The 21,491-nt window shown below is 42.4% G+C and overlaps 7 protein-coding genes across 7 annotated transcripts; 3 read left to right on the top strand and 4 right to left on the bottom strand.

Moving 5' to 3' along the window:
• Positions 1–4,616: 4,616 nt before the first annotated feature.
• On the bottom strand, positions 4,617–6,188 carry HNM1 (Hnm1p; the record flags this gene model as incomplete). The annotated part of the gene is made up of 1 exon (XM_018882786.1): positions 4,617–6,188. The coding sequence occupies one exon, from the start codon at positions 6,186–6,188 to the stop codon at positions 4,617–4,619; it is 1,572 nt and encodes a 523-aa protein (XP_018734335.1).
• Positions 6,189–6,732: 544 nt separating this feature from the next.
• MDL2 (ATP-binding cassette permease MDL2) lies at positions 6,733–9,288 on the bottom strand (the record flags this gene model as incomplete). The annotated part of the gene is made up of 1 exon (XM_018882775.1): positions 6,733–9,288. The coding sequence occupies one exon, from the start codon at positions 9,286–9,288 to the stop codon at positions 6,733–6,735; it is 2,556 nt and encodes an 851-aa protein (XP_018734334.1).
• A 985-nt stretch (positions 9,289–10,273) lies between these two features.
• On the top strand, positions 10,274–10,963 carry SHR5 (Shr5p; the record flags this gene model as incomplete). The annotated part of the gene is made up of 1 exon (XM_018882765.1): positions 10,274–10,963. The coding sequence occupies one exon, from the start codon at positions 10,274–10,276 to the stop codon at positions 10,961–10,963; it is 690 nt and encodes a 229-aa protein (XP_018734333.1).
• A 235-nt stretch (positions 10,964–11,198) lies between these two features.
• On the top strand, positions 11,199–12,410 carry PUS4 (pseudouridine synthase PUS4; the record flags this gene model as incomplete). Its single annotated transcript, XM_018882753.1, has 1 exon — positions 11,199–12,410. One exon carries the CDS (start codon positions 11,199–11,201, stop codon positions 12,408–12,410), a length of 1,212 nt encoding a protein of 403 aa, XP_018734332.1.
• A 49-nt stretch (positions 12,411–12,459) lies between these two features.
• On the bottom strand, positions 12,460–14,106 carry MID1 (Mid1p; the record flags this gene model as incomplete). Its single annotated transcript, XM_018882742.1, has 1 exon — positions 12,460–14,106. One exon carries the CDS (start codon positions 14,104–14,106, stop codon positions 12,460–12,462), a length of 1,647 nt encoding a protein of 548 aa, XP_018734331.1.
• A 1,978-nt stretch (positions 14,107–16,084) lies between these two features.
• Positions 16,085–17,614, bottom strand: AWJ20_77 (uncharacterized protein; the record flags this gene model as incomplete). Its single annotated transcript, XM_018882731.1, has 1 exon — positions 16,085–17,614. One exon carries the CDS (start codon positions 17,612–17,614, stop codon positions 16,085–16,087), a length of 1,530 nt encoding a protein of 509 aa, XP_018734330.1.
• A 2,212-nt stretch (positions 17,615–19,826) lies between these two features.
• On the top strand, positions 19,827–20,990 carry UGA4 (Uga4p; the record flags this gene model as incomplete). Its single annotated transcript, XM_018882720.1, has 1 exon — positions 19,827–20,990. One exon carries the CDS (start codon positions 19,827–19,829, stop codon positions 20,988–20,990), a length of 1,164 nt encoding a protein of 387 aa, XP_018734329.1.
• Between the last annotated feature and the right edge of the window lie 501 nt (positions 20,991–21,491).

Here is a 21,491-nt window from a genome sequence, read left to right as displayed (position 1 = left end):
AAATCATATTTTGACATTGTACACCCCAAGAACCCCATACTTGTTGAAAAGGACTTTTATGAGTTATATAAATCAAAGAGTATTCTTCCTCAACTTCTCCTGGCTGTATTTATTCATGGATCGATGCATTATAAGCGATGGCCTGCTGACGAACGTGCAAAAATGAGAGATCTATTTTTTGACCATCTGACTTTAAAGTATCCATGGCACACATCGCTTCCATGCTACGATTTACTACTGGCTCTCATGATTACAAGTAATGCCTTGCTGGATAGGAGGGTACTGAGCTTGGTAAGTACGTGCGTGTACATGGGCCATGAATTACGATTATTTTGTAATTCTCCTGAAGGATGTTCGCCAGCGTTTACTGCTCAAAAGAAGGTGGTGGCCTGGTCATTGTTTTCATTATCTAATCTGGCCGCGATACGATACACATATCGAAGTGCTATACAATTCGAAGACATGGAGATCTCTATGCCAAGCGTACAGGACTTTGCAACAGTACTAGGGGATGAAACTAGCGAAGTCAATGGTTACGCTAGCTTCAATTTTCAGTGCAAGCTTAGTAGGTTAGCTAGTGATATCCATCATAAATTTGTTTGGCGCACCAAGTTCCAAGAATATTCTTTGAGCGAGCAAAAACTTGAAGAAAAGATTGAAGACTATGATACCTCCCTTCTTCATCTAGACAGTACTATAGACATGTCTAATTCTAACTCGAAGGCTGAAAAGTTCTTGGTGGCTATTTGTAGACTATTGCTCTACTGTCGTACCTTACCTGGCCAGAAAACACCTCTGAATCTAGAAAATCTCCATAACAAGAGTTTGGGGGTCGTGTTTGAAGCTACTCAGCGGTTTTTCGAGCTTGTGGGGATGGAAGTTCAGGATTTTTGGTATCCCTGGATACATCAGTTATCTCATATGTTGCTTCTAATAGTAGAAGACATTAAGACGAATGCTGCAACTGTAGAAATTCGTGAGCTATCAAAAAGCCTATTAACTCGCATGCTGAATCTTCCCGATTGGTTTGAGTCCAGCCAGTATATTCATATGGTTAGGTTCCTCAAAGAGAAAGCTGATGATGTGGATGATAGCAGTTCTCGCAGCACACCTGGTGGTCTAACATTTACGCCGGCAACGTCATCATCTCAAGAACCACTGGAAACGGGCCTTCTGACCGCCATGCCTCCGTTTATGCCTCCTATGGGATTCGGTAGTATGCTTGAAATGCATGGAGATTCGTCCCTTAGCGACGACCTGGCTTGGGTAGATAACGTTGCCGCTGCCTTTAACATACCTATTTAACTATATTTTTTAAATCGCCCACATGCCTCCGGCGGCTGGGGCTCCGCCCCAGACCCCGCTGCTCTTGCTTCGCAGGAGTCGCGTCGATATCAGCGTTGATATTAAACCGTGGCTGATTCTTACTTCTGTCTCGGAGGAGCGTAGTGATAAAAAAGCCCGAGCCGCCAAAGGGAGCCAGGATCACTCACGACGACTAGGCAAGATAGTCAAAAAAAATTTATTTAAAAAAACAGAGTTTAAGATACCGCACTACAGTTATCACAAAAGGATAAATGAAAAGGATATCCAATTAATCTCTCAAATTAGCCGGTAATAAATAATAGGGTCATCAACGGTCTTCAGCCCATTCGTTCTCGCGTCTAATCTGAGCCTCTTCTTCTTCTGTAAAATCATTTGTGATGTTAAAGGTCTTTCTGATATCCTCAGGGCTCTTGCCCTTGATCATATTGGCTACAGTCTTGCATCCAACTTCGAGCAAAGGCTTGATGTCAAGATAGTTGGCAGTGAGGATAATTTCGAAGAGCATTTCCTGGTCGACTTGAAGGAATTTTTGGTCCCACTCACTGATATCAGCAAGCTTTTTTGTTCGATCATTGCTGTCATCAGCAGTTGGAATAGCTTCATCCTTATGGTACTCGCAGTACTCAAGTACCTTTTTTAGAACATTGGCAGAAACCTGTGGTAAAGGAACTTCAGCGATCTCACCGTCATCGTCGTCGTTTCCAATATCTTAGAGCAGTTAGCATGTTAAAAACCTAGATCCATAAAACCAATTTTAACTTACCTTCTAACATGTTCTTGATGAGGTTGCTTCTTTCAGCGACCTTTCGCTCTAAAATTCCTGTTAGTGATCGATTGTTCCGTGACTTGCTTCTAGCGGCAAAAGTGTTCGCAATCAGATGCTGACATAGAGTAACCCGATATCACATACCAACTTCAAACTCCACAGCATCGGAAGATACTAGTTTAACTTGTTTCGTTGCCATTTTGTTATTGGAAATTGATAGATAAATAATATACTCTTCTCGATGGTAGACTCTGAGCGTTGCACGCAAGAAGCGATACCATATCTATGCATGTATTCACTATTTAACGTGACAGTCGTGCTCTGCACCGCCGTGCATACTGGTCTGCCTATGTTACTTCAAAGTGCTCATTAATAAATTTAATAAATAATTATGTAAGATGGTGAGTATCATCATGCTATCTAATCCCTTATGCTGTACCATATGGAATGCTCGATGAGCTTCGAATCTTGTGGAGGAACCTTTCTCACTATGGAATCGACGTATTTCACACTGTCGCCAAATAGAAGCTCGTTAATTGCCAGATCTAACTGACCAAGAACCTTTCCCATTGTCACTAGGTGTGCATGAGTGAAGTATTCTCGCATAACACTTTGGTGAATATTGTCTAAAATCAAAGTAAGGATGTCGAGTAATGTGAGAACTGTCTGACGAGGGTCTGGTACAAATGGCAGCTCTGATTCTACTGGTATACCTAACGTGCCTATTAATGTCGTTAATTTACCATTTTCTGTAATATGCTTCGGAAGTACATCGCTGGAGGAAGGATGATCTACTTTTAAAACAGCATTATTAGCACTCTGGCTGTATAATGTATTATCACTAGAGTTTGTTGCTACTGACTTGAACGACATATGATCTTTAGCGCTAAACTCGTAAAGAGTATCGGGTAATTTTGGGGGATTTGGAATTGGAGCAGGTTTTCTTAATACTTTATGCTTGAAAAACTTGCTGAACTTTGGTTTATGTTTAACGAGGGCTGTTACAATTGATGGAATAGAAAATCTCTTTTTTGACTTTTTGTGTGATGCAAGTCTATGGGCTTTGTCGCAATATTCGTAGTACTGAATGATTGCCAAAATATCAGAAAGATAGTCCGCCAATAGGTAATTCGGCGCTGATATTTGTGGGTCTGTCATGAAGTTTCCTAACACATGTCCTATAGCATAATAGCTTTTTTTATCGCCTTCTTGAGCGAAAGCCATATCCCACTCGCACTCCTTTATAGGGCGAATATGCAGCCAAATCTCTTTCCCCTGAAGTGCACTGGAGAGATATTCGAATATCCGGTTTCTTCTGTTGATAGCATCTATGATCAATCCTCTTTCTTGCTTGTAGACGGTTACAACTTTCTCGGTTGGCTTGTCGAGTCTCTGTCTTAATCCAATATCTCTATGCTCGACCAAATGTTGCATGGCCGTATCCTTGTCGGCCAAGTAGCCCATGGCTAGTTTTGCAATTGGTACTGCCATCTTGATGAGCTTTGATTTAATATTTTGATATAGCAGTGAAATTTGATTGTTTCCAAATAATGAAATAAGAGTTATGATATTTGGTGAATATCACGCTAGGCTATTTATTATATTATCAGGTGGCGCGAGCAGAGTAAAGAGATCTTCCAGACGCCCGGTTTTCAAATCGTACATGGAGCAGCGGGTGATATTTAACAAAAGATTCTTATTCCAGCGTCTGTATTCCGCAATACTGGTATGATTTCGAAGAGCCTTCATCAGGGGGATCTACATGATCGACGTAAATGATGCTCAAGAAAGGATCAAATCAAAGTAATACCCGGATTCGGAACTCAACGTCGCCGAGCTTATGTACGGAAGCACGTTCAGATTTACCAAAGAACAAATGTATAGGGCGGGGAACTAGCAGTGTGATTTTAAACAACCAAGAACAAGCGAACCCTGATTGAGTTTTAATACTCTTAACCTTGTTGCCCCGAAATGGGCAATTAGCGTTGGCAGTAGAACGGGCCCTAACAGGTTTTAATTTTTTTCCCACCGCCCTGGCCTGAGCTCCTGATTGTCAGATTGAGTAGCATAATATGTTTCAAAGTGCTATAAAATAATTATCAGTTCTAATACGGCACGCTAGATACTTGGAATTCTAAGTTTAAACCCAATGGCCCGTTTTAAAGAAAGCGACCTAGTGTCGATTGGAAATATTAATTAGTCTAGCCCAGTAGTTCGAAGTATTCGGGTCAGAGCAACAAGTACAAGCCTTGAAACAGATCTGTGCGATAATTTATGCTCTTGGTTCTTCTCGCGTTGAGAGCAATACGTCTCGTGCGTTGAACGGCCAAAGCTCACGCCAGTTATTCTATGCATATGTATCATGCAAATGCAGTTGAAACCTTAATTTGTTGTATATACGGGAAAACATTAGCCGGAAATGAGACAGCTTATTAGTAGATTATTTCGTCATAAAATATAATAAAAACCTAAGACAACAGGGGGAGAAAAAAAGTAATTTATATGCAGAACACCATGAATATTTTTAATTCTTTTGTTCCACAATCTCGACGACCGGTTCATTACCGACACCTTCTATGATCACCGATTCAGTTTGAGTAGCGTATGTGTGACGCCCTCCTAGAAACCAGGAGAGCAACCCAAGAATCGCACAAATCGCAAACGCAACCGGTGTGTAGTTCATGTTGTCTCCGGTGATGGGCAATGTTGTCGGGAAGAAGAAGCATACAGAGCAGTAAATCAAATACAAGGCAGCTGGAGCGTTAACCCAATGACCCCATTTGCCGAGATTATAGTATCCGACAGCCTTATGCTTCCGTCGAAACATTACCACAAGAATGGGCACAAGGTAAGACACGTAGAGACCCACAGTGCCGATCGACATGACTGTAAAGAAGGCAGTACTAGATCCGAAGTAGATGGCGATAAACGCACATTGGAATAGAGCACAGATGATAAGTGCGTAGATTGGCACATCATACTTGGAGTTTACTGTGCCAATATATTTGCTGATTTGATATGGAAACGCATCATCTCTAGCAAAAGCATATAGTGATCTTGATCCTTCAGTAATCATACCATTGGATGCAAGAACTTGGCAAACTACGACAATGACTGTTAGACAGGTAGCTCCTGCTTTGCTATTGTTGGTGGCCTGGTAAAAGATTTCCAATAAAGGAACCCCAGTTACAGTGTTGGCCACAGCATCAAAATCTTGGAGGCAGAACAAAAGGGCTAAAATAAAAGCAAAACCGGTAAAAAATCCAATTACGACACTAAGTACCACAGCCCTAGCGGTATCTCTACTTGCGTTATCCATTTCTTCTCCCATATGGCAAGCTGCATCATAACAACACATTGCAAAAGCAGCATTCAGCAAGAAAAGTGCCGCCATGCCATTGTCATTCCACCCGCTATTATTGGTATACGCTGTAAATACAAAACTAGCGTCCTGCTTGTGCTTTGACACTGCTAGAATTGTCACGGTACAAACGACAAAGCCTCCAATAGTCCACCAAAGGCCGAAATTACCGATATGGTGAAGCATCTTATTCATAAAAATGTTGATAAGTAGGCAAACAAAACAGATGGCCCAACAAACCAAAACAACTTGCCAATTTGTAGGTCGCCATGTCTCACCATCACTGTTAAGAACTGCCATTCCACACGTAAATGAACCAAATTGGTAGAGAGCAGTCGATCCCAAAGAGAACAGACCTGCCAACTGAACAAAGGCAGTAGCATAAGAGAGTCCTCTTCCCCATTTTGTGCCTCTACTCAGTATTAGGACCCAAGAATACTGACCACCAGCAACAGGATATGCACTGGTCAGCTCTGCCAATGATAGAGCCACCATTAATGAAAAGGCACACACAATGACCCATCCCCAAACGAGGGCAATGGGACCACCTGCATTCATAGTATCAACCAGCGAGCCTCCTATAGCAGTCCAAAATGATGTAACGCCAAAACACCAACCGGCCATAGTAAGTAAACTGAAACTTCGTTTCAGTTCCTGTTTGTAGCCAATTTGTTCAAGCAATAAGGCGTCATCATACTGAGTGACGATGTTTTTACTATTACCTGGTTCTTCCATGATGACTGATAGAACTCTGGGAAAGCTGACAAGCCAAAAAATTTTAACAACGACAACACAACTGACAACACAACTGGTTTATACCTCAATTTATAACATGGCGGTTATTTTCCCCCCTGGCGAATCTCAATGTCCAGATCTCGCTGACCAGCTCAGAAAGTTGTATCCATACCTATAAACGCACCACCTCCGAAATAAAGTTTCGTTCCTAGTTGCTGTTTATGTATATGCCCGAGGGCTAAGATATTAGTATCACCAGATCATCGCTACTTCGACAGTTTTGGGCTTATCAGTATTGAAGATCGACGGTGTTATCGCGGAGATCTTCATATCAGACCAATTTGATAGACGCGCTTACTCCGATCATGCCTGTTTCAGGGGATGAGGGACATTTTTCCGAATCTGACAGGGGCGGTAAGCCGATAATTATATCTGGAACATCGATAACAGGTCAGAAAATCTAATTAGAGTAACCCATAGGTACAATAATAATACGTGAAAAAAGGAGGAGATAAGAGATAATATTATGCATTAAAGCCTGTCATCAATCAATATACATATTGCGCGGAGATACAGGAAATAGCACTCCATTCAGGAGAGATCCAAACGAGGCGGCTATCAGAAAGACCATGATCACCTCTGACATTGACACATTATAATAAAGGAGATATAGTGAACCGATAGAAAGAGTTACAAACGTTATAATGAGCATAATAGCATATAGAAGTTTCATATTGCTACGTCTCCGTTTGAACCGTTTTATCTCAGATTCTACATTATCGTAAAATTGTTGAAATGCATGACGGCTAGTTATAGACTCCGCAAGTTGGTTCCGCTTGGATTGATAAGTATCAATCACCAGATTGGTATTCTCAGCCTGCAATTTTGAGTTTAAGTAACCGTTGTATAGAGCAAGTAACATATAGCCGACGGTGATCAAACCAAGTTTCCAGTTTAAATAAATAATCACAACCATAAAACAAACAAAGACGGTTGAGAACAACGCCACATTTACGAGGCTATTAAATGAATGGTTGAGTACGAATGCTGGACGGCACCAAATAATAAGCCCACCTGCGATAATACTCAGTTCCGCTATTGAAAAGCTAGCCTGCGAAATCAAATAAGCAGTTCTATATTTTGTATCATTGGTAATAGATACAATTGTTATTCTAATACCAATAAAAATTTTGGTAACTATGCTGACTCCTAAAGCACAGAATATTGTTGCTGTGGCCAAGTTTGTAAAGGACACAGACTTCAAATCGGAAATCCGCTGTGTGAACGTTTTAGAGGGAGCATTCAAAATTTCAGGTACCAATATTCCAGGACTGCTATTCAATGAATTCACACTAGATCTACGCTTGGATTTCCAGTGTCTAGTCAATACTTGGTATCCCGCACAAGATTTCGATAATTCGGAATGTGTGCCATCCTCAATTATCTTACCATGCGACAGCAGAAGTACCCGATCTGTTAGCCGTAATCCAGAACCGTAATAGGGAACCAATACTGTCGTCTTGTTTTTAGATATTTGATGCAGTATACTAGAAATAAAAGGAAGGGCGTATTGGTCCACAAGAGCAATTGGCTGATCAAGCAGAATAATTTTTGGTCTAGAGACCAGTGACTTTGCAATTGTCAGTTTCAGACGTTCGGCCACAGAAAGTATTGTACCATTGGCTGCTTGTGATTGTAGCGACTGGGGTTTTGCTATATGCCATAGACCAGCTTCTTTGCAAGCACGCATAATCATTCTATGTTGCCCCACAGAATCATATGACTCGTACTTAGTACCAATTAGCCCTTTATAGACGTAGTCATAAATGCTTTCATCAATAATGTCCATATTATAGGCAGAGATAGTAGCAATCTGTCGTGAAATAGCCCTGATTGTAGCTGGGTCTTGTCCATCTACTAGTACCTGGCCAGAATCAGGTGCATACTTGCCACTGATTAGATCAAGAATAGCAGCAGACTGGCCTAGCATCTCAGCACTAGAATCACTGACTAGTCCAATGCATTGACCAGATTCGATAGTTAGATTGAAATTGACTAATGATGGTTCAGAAGCAGACGGGAAGGTGAAAGTGACATCTACGAATTGAATTCTAGCATTGACTATTTCCGAATTCGACTCTTGACGACTAGTATCCCCTTGGTGGATACTACAGTTGGCTAGTACTTGGATAAACTCATCTACTTCACGAACTGTCACTTTCAATGATAGAACTTTTTCTGTCAATTGAAAAATAGATAATTGTGAAAGAAAAACACACATAAGGATAATAAGGCCGTTGTTCACTTCATCTTCCTCACGATCCTTGATGACAGATGGAATGAGTAGCAAAATGCCATTTAACATTGACCACGTAAGTGGAGAGGAGATTGTAAAAACAATTCTCTCATTTGAAAATCTGACTGTCAAGACAGCTAATAGTGAAGTCACCAGGTAAAATATAATTGCTTCAGGTAGAATAAAGCAAAGAAATATTATGAGACAAAGTAGACATCCCAATGTCTCAATACCAGACCATATGCAGTTGGCAAGAGACTGTTGAATTTTTATTGAGTGGTCTACTGATGACTGTAAAATAGTATTCCAATACTGAGTAGTTGATTGGCGACGATAGGGTGAATCAAGAACCTCAGTCAAGTATCCGTGGCGCATACGGGACGAAATGCGAGTCCCAATCTCAGGCTGATTCAACGAAGACAAAAGTTTTAAAAGTCCGTATACCGGGACTGAGCCCGAAAGCCCCGACAGCGAAGTACTATCAGTATCAAATAGCATGGATGTTTTAAATCCCAGCAGCTGGGAGACCTGGATGGCAATTACTGCATGAGTAATCCCAGCCAGAAAGCAGCATGTACCCAGAGAAACGACATAAAAATATTCAGATGGATAAATAAATCTTTTCGAAACAGCCACAAATTGAACCACGCTTCGAAGCACTCCTCTTGTAGTATTATGAACTCCAGCCAGAGGTGAGTTATGATTCAGACCGCGTGCATCCGGTAGAATCGGTACAGTGTCTCGCTCCTCCTCAGACCGATACCGTCCATAACCTGAACTAAATTCTCCATATCTACTCGACATGATCTGCTGAATTATTCCATTGCTCAAATATATGGGTATTGAAATTAGCCATAGATGACATGGAATGCTCAAAGAAATATAGTGCACCAGATCAAGAGACAACGGCTACACCCGGGGTTTTCAGTACTACCTATTATAATCTTTACCAGAAGACTTGCGTCTTAAGCCGGTATAAAGAATCAAATTACTCGACCCGAGAAACCGTTCAATCAGGCTCACTGCTGATTGTTCAATTAAACAAGGTTTTGGACTGTGGTGTGTTTGTTTCAACACTTGAATCAACCGCCATAATAGGAAATATCGGGTCAGGGTTCAAACGAGAAATACCGTTGAAATGATTGTCGCTTCTATGCAAAGTACGGAGGCACGTATCTGTCTGGCTGATGTGTATTGGCTGATGCGCACGACGATCTGGGGCTGTGGGACAAAAGGGCAATGGCCTATAGGTCTAAGCAGGGTAAGTAATGCAAATGCACACAATCAGAACTTAAACTGAGACAAATTACGCCTCGTCTTAAATGCTGTTTGCCCGAACCGTTTAATCAAACAGTCCTACAGTTTTTGACTAACACAAGAAAATGCTATCTCGAGCCAAACAACACTCGAATGGGAGTTGGTTTTGGGAAAACAATTTCGTCGATTACGAGGAGGTAAGAGATAAGAAAGTGGAATAGAAAGCAAAAACTGATCTCGATGTCTCCGAAGATCTTATCGCAGAACGAGACCTTTAGGCAAGTTAGGAAAGGCCAGATTATGCAATCTACTGGTTATGTCACAATAAGACTCAAAAGAGTGGAGATATAGGATTGGTATGGAATTAGCGAGTTTTTTCTTAGTTGGGAGAGGTCTCGTGCCGGGTAAGCGCTTATATTGGTTTCAAGCAGGGTAAACCAAGTTAGGTCTGTTCAGCCGTAACAGGGACAGCTTCGTCGATTTATGAACGCCAGGTAAGCTGTTAGGTAATGACAGCGCTGTAGCAGGAAGTATGACAGAGGAAGGAGACTCATGTTCCTTTTTCAACTGTCATGAGTATGTAGTTCAGACGAGTATAAATTCTGTACAGGGTCGAGATGTTTTGTTAGGAGGATCAGACTTGCCGTCGTCAGAAATGACAGCAGGCTCAACAGGCGATTCAACAGTAATAGAGTCTATGCTGACGGATTTCCCAAATCCATATGTACCTCATAACTCAACAGCTTTTAAGCAGACAAGAATAGTACGGATTCCTCGAATTTTTGATACACAGTCATATGATGACCAAAACTCGTGTCCACAGTTTTCAGAATATTTTCCTGGAACCGAACCTGGCGCGCTCACACCTACTTTTGACGAGAATGGTGTTTCACATGGCCTATCCTCCAAGTCTCCACTTGAAAGCTATCTTACTCACCAGGAGTTTCAGACTATTATAAAAGGCATCAATGAGCGATTATTGCGAGCATACTACCCATGGACATGGAGAAATGTTATTGGTAATATTCTAAGCTTCTTCACTTTGTACATGTCAGACTATTTCATCAAACCACAAATCGACATTGATCTAGCTGGCATTGAATTATTTATTAAAACAACCAACGAATCTCTAAATGATATAAAGATCATGTCACTGAAGAGGTCTGGATACCTCTCACTTGATTTTCAAATCCCATCACAAGGGACTTCTCTCAGCAGTTAAATACGTCGACAATTCTGGCGCCATTGCACTAATCGGCTCAAGGCTCGAAGAAGTTCTTGTTGCTATTGATATTATGATAGATTTCACAGCGGTTTGTAAGAACATTTTTTGATTCTACAAAATAGATCGTCGACATTATTTCCATATTTGGCTGCTGAAAAAGTTCATGCATTGTAAGGTTAACTGATGTATAAATTATTTTTTGTTTATATCGCTCCTTCCCAAATTAAGTTATATGCTCTGGATAAAAGCGAATTTGAATTTTTTGAGGACCGTGATTGAAACTCGAAAAACCGTATTTATTGCAGCCGAGTCCAGGACAGTGAACGCTCTAGAAACTACAATGAACGGTGTGTTCGCAGTGAACAAGCCATCGGGCCCTACTTCGCATGACATTGTACATAAGATCCGTGATCTATTTAACAAATCGTCCTTATTTGAAGCCGATATTAAAAAGGTTACCAGCCAATATAAGGGAGGCAAGAAGTCGCGTAGACAGCGACTACCGCCTATAAAAGTGGGTCATGGAGGTACTTTAGATCCACTGGCAGATGGCATTCTAGTAATTGGCGTTGGAAATGGAACGAAAGAATTACCTAAATATCTTGGCAATTGTACGAAAGTATATCGAGCAACTGCCTTACTAGGTACTACCACGGATACCTATGATTCGGAAGGAAAAGTTGTGGGTAGAGGAAAGACAGATCACATTACCGACGAAATGGTCGCGACTGCATTAACAAAGCTTCGTGGTGACATTTCTCAGATCCCTCCTATTTATTCAGCCCTGAAGATGGGCGGCAAGAAACTCTATGAATATGCTCGGTCTGGCCAGCCATTACCGCGAGAAATTGAGGCCCGCAATGTGACTGTCCACGAATTAGAACTTATAAACGGTGGATTGCAGTGGGATCACAAATTTTCTGCTCCTGCTATTGAGAGTCCGGAAGAAGAAAGGAAAATTTCAATCGAATTTGAAGAGAAATCTCTACAGTCAAAGGGACTTGCTCCTCCACCAGAGCTGTTTTACGATGGAACGATTCCTGAAAACTCAAAACCAAGCCCTATTCTTGAGATTAGATTCAGTGTTTCTTCAGGAACATATATTAGGACATTGATCCATGATCTTGGCTTGGCATTAGGATGTGGTGCACACATGGTGACACTGACCCGTCTCCAACAAGGCAATTGGAAAGTGGGTGAAAACGCATTTGAACTGACTGATTTCACACAACACCCTGACTCCTACTGGGGACCACCTTTACAATATTACTTGCATTCTGGACCTGGAGAAACTTTAAAAAATCTCTTTCCCAAAGAAGAACCCGGGCCTGCTACCCAAGATCAGGAAGAAAATGAAACGAAAGAAGACACAGCTCTGACAAACGTTAAACAAAAAAATCCGGATCATGTACAGGGAACTGAAACGGAAAACTACAAACGATAAACAATAAACAATGTTAATAGATAATTTTGTACTCTACAATAATGCATATTTAAAGAATCCACAGCAAGGTAGCGAATAGAATCAACTCCATGGATATAGTTCTACCGGTAGAAGCAGTGCTGGGAATATAAGCAGCACCTGGATAACTACAACTAATATCTCCATTTGGACTCCGCTGACCGTACGAGAACTCTAATCCACGTCCTGCTTTGGGGCAGAAAAATCCGAAATCTGGTGAGCAGTCTTGAACAATGCTATAACATAAGTCGGCACAAGGTAGTATCTCCTTGTATTTTCCCGGCTTTATGACCTCATTGATCTCCGGATTCCGTGATTGACCCACTGGACGGGGGAATAAGAAGCTTTGCTGATTCGACCAATCTGTGCAACGAGGTATTGTTATTGCACAAAGCCACTGTTTATAGGAGTTTGCACAGTCATCACAACCTCTCATTATTGAATATTGGGTTTCAGCACTTGCATTGCAAGGAATATTCTGCAGCGACTTGCTGAAATTTCCATATCTGTTCAGTGCCATATCATCATAGAACTCTCGCAGAGTCTCTGTGGTGAAAGCACTGGCATTTCCAGGCACTGCAAATGCTACTCCTGAACAAAAATCAAGATCAAATATAACTTGGCAGTTTGTATCAGATTTTGTTGTAAAATTTACAGCTTGGTATACCAAGCGCTCACTAGGCTTTGTGAGAAATGCAAGATAGGTTTCCGATTTATTAAGACCACTCACAAAAATCTGACCCTTCATCGTGTTTCCATAGCCACGAGTTGTGTTGGACATTTGTGCATTGTCTTGGTCAATTAAGGCACCTTCTGTGTTAACAGCGCAGAAAGATTGTGACAGTCTTCTGATATCTCCAGCATTAGATGAATTAGAAAATTGGTAAACGTAGATTCCAAAATCGGAAATATTTTCTGTAGGAACATTGTTACTAGTTGTGAAATTGTTGGTAATAAATAAGGCATTTGCAAAATCGGTGTCAACGAGATAGAGATTTGAAGTGAATGAAAAATCACTTTGTAGTGCTTTCGTGGATGCAATAACTTCATAAGTCCAAGAGCTACTTTTCAAACCACTCGGAAGTTTAGGACCAGCTATTTCGATTACTGACGTAGAACTTTGCAAATCTCGAAGAATGATACTTGCATATCCAAGTTCTGTCTCGATCTGCGACATCGGAGCATCTGTCATATTAGTGTCAGTAGCAAACAAAGTCAAACGAGTTTTGTTTTGAGGCAGGTCAAAAGGAACAGACTGAAATGGCTCATTACAAACATTCAAAGATATGAAAAGAGCCTTTGCAGAAGGATTAATCCCCGACAGTTCGTAGGTATGCACATCACCAGGATTGATAGTGAACCTAATCGGGGTTGAATCAATTATTGGGGTAGCTCCAGACGTAGGTATTGTCATTGTCGTAGTCACAGGATCCTGTTCAATGACACTAGATGATGATACTACAGTTGATGAAGATTGAGAAGTCGACAGAACGTGATCAGCTCGGTCATATATATCCAGATGCATATCTGGCGGCTCGCTAGGGTCTACTTCACCATTTTCCGAGGCAACCTCTAAAAACGAATTGGGTAATAAAAGCCCTTCTTGTTTAATCCACTGCGCACAAATGAGAGGAATCAGCGTTAAAAACCATAGGAAACATATCGTAAATGATTTCATTTTTGTGTTTTTGAGAGTTGCTCAACCAATCAAGGAGAGACTGAATTAGATAATGGAATGACACACAGTATCCAACATGTACAGTATAGCTCTTGTTGTATATACCAATGGGCAGTTCTAAGGAGCTAAAGCCCGTACAAATTTCTAAAAATACCCTTTGCAAACTACAAGCGAAATAATCAGATAATAAGGAGCAAAATATCCGACTACGCTCTTTGCTTTCAATACCCCACAACCTTCAGCAGTATAAAAACTGTAATCCCTAGATTGTGATGCTTTTAGTTAGCGACCTTAGCACTCTGAACTCTCAGTTCGGCAGCCTACCGGTATAGTTTAGCAGGTTAGTTTAGTTATCAAGATTCATCTGGCTGCAAGTGGATCTTAACCTAATCTTGCAGCTATCATTGATCTATAGAGCATTTAAGCGCGTCAGCGGAACCTCTGAAATTTCAGACGCGAAACTACACGCGCGAGATCACTTCGCCATTTAACCATTATAGAATACTACTGTAAGGGGCTGACTCAAACCTATATTTATTGAATAACTCACAATGCCAGACGTATCTGAAGCTCCTGAAATTAAAGGAAAAAATATCATCAAGCAGGACAGTGGAGATCAGGACAATCTGCCATGGTAAGTAGCAACGAGCGAAGCGAGCTATGGGGTCTGGGGCTACGCCCCAGCCGCCGGAGGCATGTCCCACACCAGCTCTGAGAAACTAACACGAATCAGGATTGAAAAATACAGACCATCTTCGCTGGACGATGTTGCTGGTCACGAGGGCGTGATTGCCACAGTGCGAAAGTTCGTTGAGGTGGGCCAGATCCCACATCTTCTCTTCTATGGACCTCCAGGTACTGGTAAGACATCGACCATTATTGCCATTGCCAAGGAAATTTACGGAAAGAACTACCGAAATATGGTTCTTGAATTGAATGCTTCCGATGACAGAGGTATCGATGTAGTGCGAGGCCAGATCAAGACTTTCGCCAGCACCAGACAGATTTTTGCGTAAGTGAAACTCACAGTGCCCATCGACAAAACTGAATCAATTGTGTTCAGGATCTAACGTTTTGTAGAAAAGGATTCAAGCTGATTATCTTAGACGAGGCAGATGCAATGACAAATGTCGCCCAGAATGCATTGAGAAGAAGTAAGTACAGACAGGAGACAGGTGCAATTATAGAAGCAGCAGCAGACTAACGACCTGTGCAGTTATTGAAAAGTATACGAGCCACACTCGTTTCTGCATTCTGGCAAACTATACTCATAAATTAAATCCAGCATTATTATCACGTTGTACGAGGTTCCGGTTCTCACCCTTGCCTCAAGAGGCCATTCGCAAACGTATTCAGCATGTCATCGACAATGAAAAGGTCAATATCACACCCGAGGCATTCAGCGCCTTGTTGGAACTGTCGAAAGGTGATATGAGACGGGCACTGAACGTTCTTCAAGCATGCCATGCCTCGGTAGAAGAAGGCGAGAGCATTACTGATATCACAGTTTACGACTGTATTGGCAGCCCTCACCCCTCGGATATCCAGAGCATTATCTCCGCCATGATGAACGACGACTGGACCACAGCTCTACAGTCTGTAAACCTTATCAAGCAAACGAAAGGACTGGCGCTTGCAGATATTCTGACTGCCATCACCACAGAATTCACCAGCCTCGACCTAAAACCTGCGGCTCGCATCGAGCTGCTGGCCGGTCTCAGTGACATTGAGTACAGACTTAGTAGTGGAGGCGACGAAAAAATCCAGACGAGTGCAACTATTGGCATTGTCAAGAAATCTGTAGAGTTGCAGGGTTAGTTCTAATGATGATTATTTATATTTGCTGCTGGGAAACAACATGCCTCCGGCGGCTGGGGCTGCGCCCCAGACCCCGTTGCTCCTGCTCCGCAGGAGTTTGCGAGGACCGTCTACGGGTGGAGGGCTAGAAGGAGAGCAAAATTGATTGTTAGAAATAGGATTAAGCGATATATTTTCCAGCAGGCTCGAAAGGGAGCAAAAGTGATACAACAGCCAGTGCTCCGAACATGGAGGCACTAATAAATAAGGGAGCAGTGGTTTCTACGTTGGCATACCCAGCAATAATAGAAGCAAAAATGTTACACACTCGGTTGAGTGCCACAGCTATCCCGTAACCAGTTGCACGAGAGCCCGTGGGCAGAAGCTCGGGCGTGACTCCGTACAAAGCAGCAAAAAACATCGTCTCTACAGCATTAATACAGAATGAAAGAGCTGTGTTCTGGGTCGGTGTTCTGACCTGGGTGTATCCAAACAGAAATAACATGGTTGCTAATGCGGATACAGCCAGAGTTCCTTTACGTCGCAAATACTTAAAGTCCAGCAGCGGCCAGGCAAGCAGTGGTCCAACAAGTCCACAGATGTTGGAAATGGCATAGTTTCTCCATACAATATAATTCGAAGCGGTAGTGTTATCCTGGTATCCTCTCGTCTTTAAATAATAAGGACGGAAGTAGCTGTATAGAGGGTCTCCAAGACCAATCAACAGCCATAACATCAACAGCAGGATATATGAATAGGTGGATTTACGAGACACAAAAATACCTCGTACATGTTTGGTGAACCTCCTAACCTTATTTCCTTCTTTGACGTCCTGAATAGCACCATAACTGCTCAATTGCTCTACAGTAATAGTGGTGGTTCGATTATATTTGCGAGCAATGTCCGTCAAGAACTTCACAGCTTCTTCGTCTCTGTTTTGTGTAATCAGAAATTTAGGAGTATGAGGCATGTGAATAATTGTAACTCTTAGAATAGCAGCTATCAAAACCAATCCTCCTGAAGTATAGTGAAGATATCTCCAACCCTGATTTGAACTTCTTGGACAATTGTCAGCTGATAGACATGAGTAATTACTCATAAACGCCCAAGCCAACAGTCCTGTAATAGTGTATCCAAAACCCCAAGCTACTGCCAAGATAGTGGTCAAAAAGGCTTTCTTTCTAGGAAGAAATTCTAGCAGATTACTGGCATCCAAACAATAATTACCACCAGTGGCAGCACTATACAGGGCGACCATAGCAGTGAACGAAATGTAACTTGGCATTGCACCAGCAATAATAACAAACACAGCAGCAAGGAACAAACTGGAATTAAAAGCCAATCGTCTTCCAATAATATCGGCACCAACACCCCAGAAAATGGCTCCTACCAGCAAACCCACTGCAGACGCAGTGCTTACACCAGGAATTCTGTCGTTCTCCCTGCCAAACTCCAAATTAACTTGCGGCTGGGCAATTGACTGACAAACAACCAGAAGAGAATCACTGGCATATCCAAAACTGTTGAGAAAAAACAGTTTCCAATGAAACGGAGTCATTCCAATGTCATCCAAAGCCTTTTGGACGAGAACCTGTTTTTTGTAAAGAACATCATCTTTTATTACTATACCAAAGAGATCATCCGAGAAAGTCGAATCAGCATCAGCTATGACTTCCAAGACCTCGTCTTGTTTCATACCATCGTCAACCATTATAAAATATGTATAGAGAGAGCAGTAAACATCACATCCAGCTGTTTGATAACAGATAAATGTGTCGCCTTTTATATTATGCGCTACCCCATGGGTTTAAGCATCCCAGGGCCGATGGTGCCCTGCACTAACTCTAAATCAAGCTACGATTGCGCGAACTTAAGCTTGATTCGAATGGTATATTTTCTCCATCTCGTCGAACTGGTAGTTAAAATGGTAGGTTAGTGCATGTACCCTTGCAGATGTACAAAAAGCAACTCCATCATGTGTCAAGTCATGTACCTCTGTCAACGGGGTTTAAGCATCAACATGGCCTCCTCCGCGGCACGAGCGGACATGGTGAGAGACCCTGACCACTTTAAAATATCGTTTGTCAGAAAGAACCTCCATGGAGATAAGCAAAATCATCCTCCAGACTTGCAGCTTTTTTAACTACTGAGAAAAACCGTTATGGCGGCCACATGTGGTTGCTGACTGAGCAACGTCTCATCGACGTCACTCTCATTTTAGTATCAGCAACATGCGGTTGGCTCTAAAAATTGCCATCTAACTATATCAAATCCTCATCAAAACTAGAAGATCGGACAACGGGCTCCTAACCAGGAACCTTTAAAAAATAGTAGAAGCTCAATCTGATCTAAAACAGCAACGTTCGCTAGTAGCTAAATATTTCTAAAATTTCTAGATTCACACCCTATCCACCTCCAGCGGCAAAAAAAAAACCAAGACCATAATCAAACGAGCCCAGCCATCTCCTGCAAAGCAAGAGCAACCAGGGTCTGAGGCGGAGCCCCAGCCGCCGGAGGCAACCACCCAAGCTGGAGCTGAGTCCCCGTTGTCAGAGGTTACATGCCTGGGTGAGTGTGTATGCAGGTTTTAATCTAATCGTGCATGGAATGTGTCGCAGATTTGACCCTGGCCCTGACAGATCCCGCAGCAGGGATTTCCTGCTTTTACGCTTCTGTGTTTCAGTTGGACTCTTTTGTTAAAAAATAATAAAATTATAAAATTCGCCGGAATTATTATTTATATTGCTACAGGTGGCCAGCTCTTTTTGTGCTGGATTGATACTAGATCGGCATCTCGGTATGAAACCGGTTGGAAAGTGCCGTATCACCAACTTAATTAGACTAGCTGCTAACTAGGAAGCAAATGGGCTCGAAATGGATAAGGTGTAGAGAACAAGGTTACTTAGAAAGTTCTTTATAAGCGCGACATTTCCGCTGTATAGTTTAAAGGGCTACTGCTTCTGGTGCTGCTTCTTGCTCAAAGTGAGTTTGTGCTGGTGAACAAAAGCGCACCACTCCTGTCCGATATGTGCAGACTCATACATTTGACTCATTTTATTGGTTTATCAAACAAGTATAAATAGGCATGTGCAGAAATCCTTGTGAATAAATTTTTTTGTCACAAAAGTTATTTTCCTCAGTACATAGTTAGAAAAAATATTTTGGCTGCTATCATTCGAAATGTCTGGTACTGAATCTATAGAGAAAAGAGATCCTGAAGTGGTGACAGAGGTCAATGATGACGAAGATCTCCTGGTGAGTTGATATTTGCTATAAGTACACAAAGGAACAGAGCTGGCTCAAGGCTGTGGACCACTACGGGTGCAGCTGTGATGTGGAGAAAAATTCAACCCTGTAGATAATATTGCGATGTCAATATTACTACAGGATTCAGTTTGATCCTGGTCATAGCTGCTGAGATAATACCGTTGAACTTGATATCAGGTTAAAACCTGCGTAAGAAAAGTGATCCATTTGCTTTTGAGTCCTAGTGTCTAACTGCACATTTTCCATGATCCATCGCAAGGTGGACTATGGATTGTCTTGTGTTTATTTTTTAGCTTAGTTTGGGTTATAAACAAACTCTTTTGAGATATTACACAATAGTTGAGAATTTTTCGGCCAGTTTCACGGCTGTAGACACCATTTCTGGCCTAAGAGGTCTTTTTGTATTTGGACTGTACTTAGGAGGTCCTCAAGCGTACTGGGCCACTTATCTGATTTCCGCTGTTTTTATTCTTATTACAGCTGCTGTTTTAGCAGAGACTTGTTCTGCGTTGCCTGCTGCTGGATCCATTTATTTGTGGGCAGCTGCCTCAGGAGGTCCTAGATTTGGTAGATTGTTTGGATTCATTGTAGCTTTTTGGTCAAGTACTGCCTGGACTAGTTTCATTGCTAGTAGTTCTCAAGTAGCTGCTAACTATATGTTCTCAGAGGCCAAGGTGTTTGGACTTGATTTCAATGTCGATGTATCTAATGTCAGGTTCCGAGCTGTTCAATGGATTGTTTCCGAGGCCATTTTAGGTCTCTGCTTATTGATTAACTATCTTCATCCCAAGTATTACAAATATGCTTTTAGAATTTGCATGGGAATTGTAATCTTGGACTTTTTGCTCAATGTGATTTGGCTTCCTATTGGTGTTAGCCAGACATATGGATTCCAGTCTGCTGACTTTGTATTTACCAACTTCGAAAATGAGACTGGAGGAGCATCCAATACGTGGGCTTGGATGCTGTGTTTCTTCGCTACTGCTGGAGTACAAGTTGGATTTGATGCCAGTGCTCATGTTGCCGAAGAGACTAAGAATGCAAGTGTCACGGCTGCCAAGGGTCTTATTTACTCGGCCATTGCTTGTACCCTAATGGCAGCTCCAATTATTCTTATCTTCCTATTCTGCACTCCTGATTTGGACGTTCTTTTCAGTTTCGATGCTCCACAACCTTTTGTTCAAATATATGCCCTGGCTCTCGGAAAGCGTGCGCACTGTGTCATGACAGCTCTGTCAGTGCTCAGTACTCTGGCCAGTTCTATTGTTTCAATTGTTGCTGCGTCCCGTCTTGTCTATGCTATTGCCAGAGATGGAGTTCTCCCTTTTTCCGGATGGATCAGTAAGGTTTCGCCCAAAACTAACCAGCCCACAAATGCCATCACATTCATTGGAATTGTATCGGCAATTCTGCTGTGTTCTATTCTTCCTAGTGCGTTGGCCTTCCAGAGTCTTGTCTCTATATCAGGTGTGCCAACAGTCAGTGCCTGGGGACTTATCTCCTTTGGTAGATTTTTCCTCAGCAAGCAGACTGCTTTCAAGCCTAAACTGTCTCTTGGAGTGTTCTCAAAACCGTTCCAACTAATCTCGTTCCTCTGGAACACATACCTGGCAGGTATCCTGTTCTCCCCTCAGGAGTTTCCCGTCACCGCCCAGAACCTCAACTACGCACCCATTATCATGGGAATTGTCACGATGTTCGCTCTGTGTGCGTACTTCATCATCCCCGAGGAGCGTTGGCTAAAACTCAAGTCCAACGTGCTAGGAATCGAAGAAAACTCTGACACCGACTCCTCTCAACACTCCTCTTCCCAATCGTAATCTACATACACAATCCTACACCTAATATTTTTATTGAACGGGCCTGCCTCCGGCGGCTGGGGCTCCGCCCCAGACCCTGGTTGCTCCTGCTTCGCAGGAGACTGCTGGGACCGTCGACGAAACGACTCGAGCGGAGCGAGAGGAGCAACCAGGGTCTGGGGCGGAGCCCCAGCCGCCGGAGGCATGCTCAGTCTCCAGACCAAGAACCCAAAAAATTGGAAGTTTGCAACCCAGGGTCCGGATCAGTTCACCGCTCACGTGATTACCCCTGAGGAGGCTGGATTGTACTCAGGGGGTTTACATAAAAGGACGCAGTCCGATGCAGGGTAGAGTTGTCAGGGTCCAGCGCCGGATTAGGGGTGGTTGATATTAACGGCCAGCAGCGAACGTGGAGATTGTTAGAGGAGTTCTGAATTGCTTTTTCAGGGAGATATTTCAGTATTCTGTGAGAATCAGAGGGAGGATGTGCTGAGCGCCGATCGCTCGTACTAATCGTGTGGA

The sequence above is a fragment of the Sugiyamaella lignohabitans genome, chromosome A (genome assembly GCF_001640025.1).
Source record: "Sugiyamaella lignohabitans strain CBS 10342 chromosome A, complete sequence".
Lineage (NCBI taxonomy): Eukaryota > Fungi > Ascomycota > Dipodascomycetes > Dipodascales > Trichomonascaceae > Sugiyamaella > Sugiyamaella lignohabitans.
The sequence above is the reverse complement of the archived record's forward strand: the minus strand, read 5'-3'. Positions and strand labels throughout refer to the sequence as shown.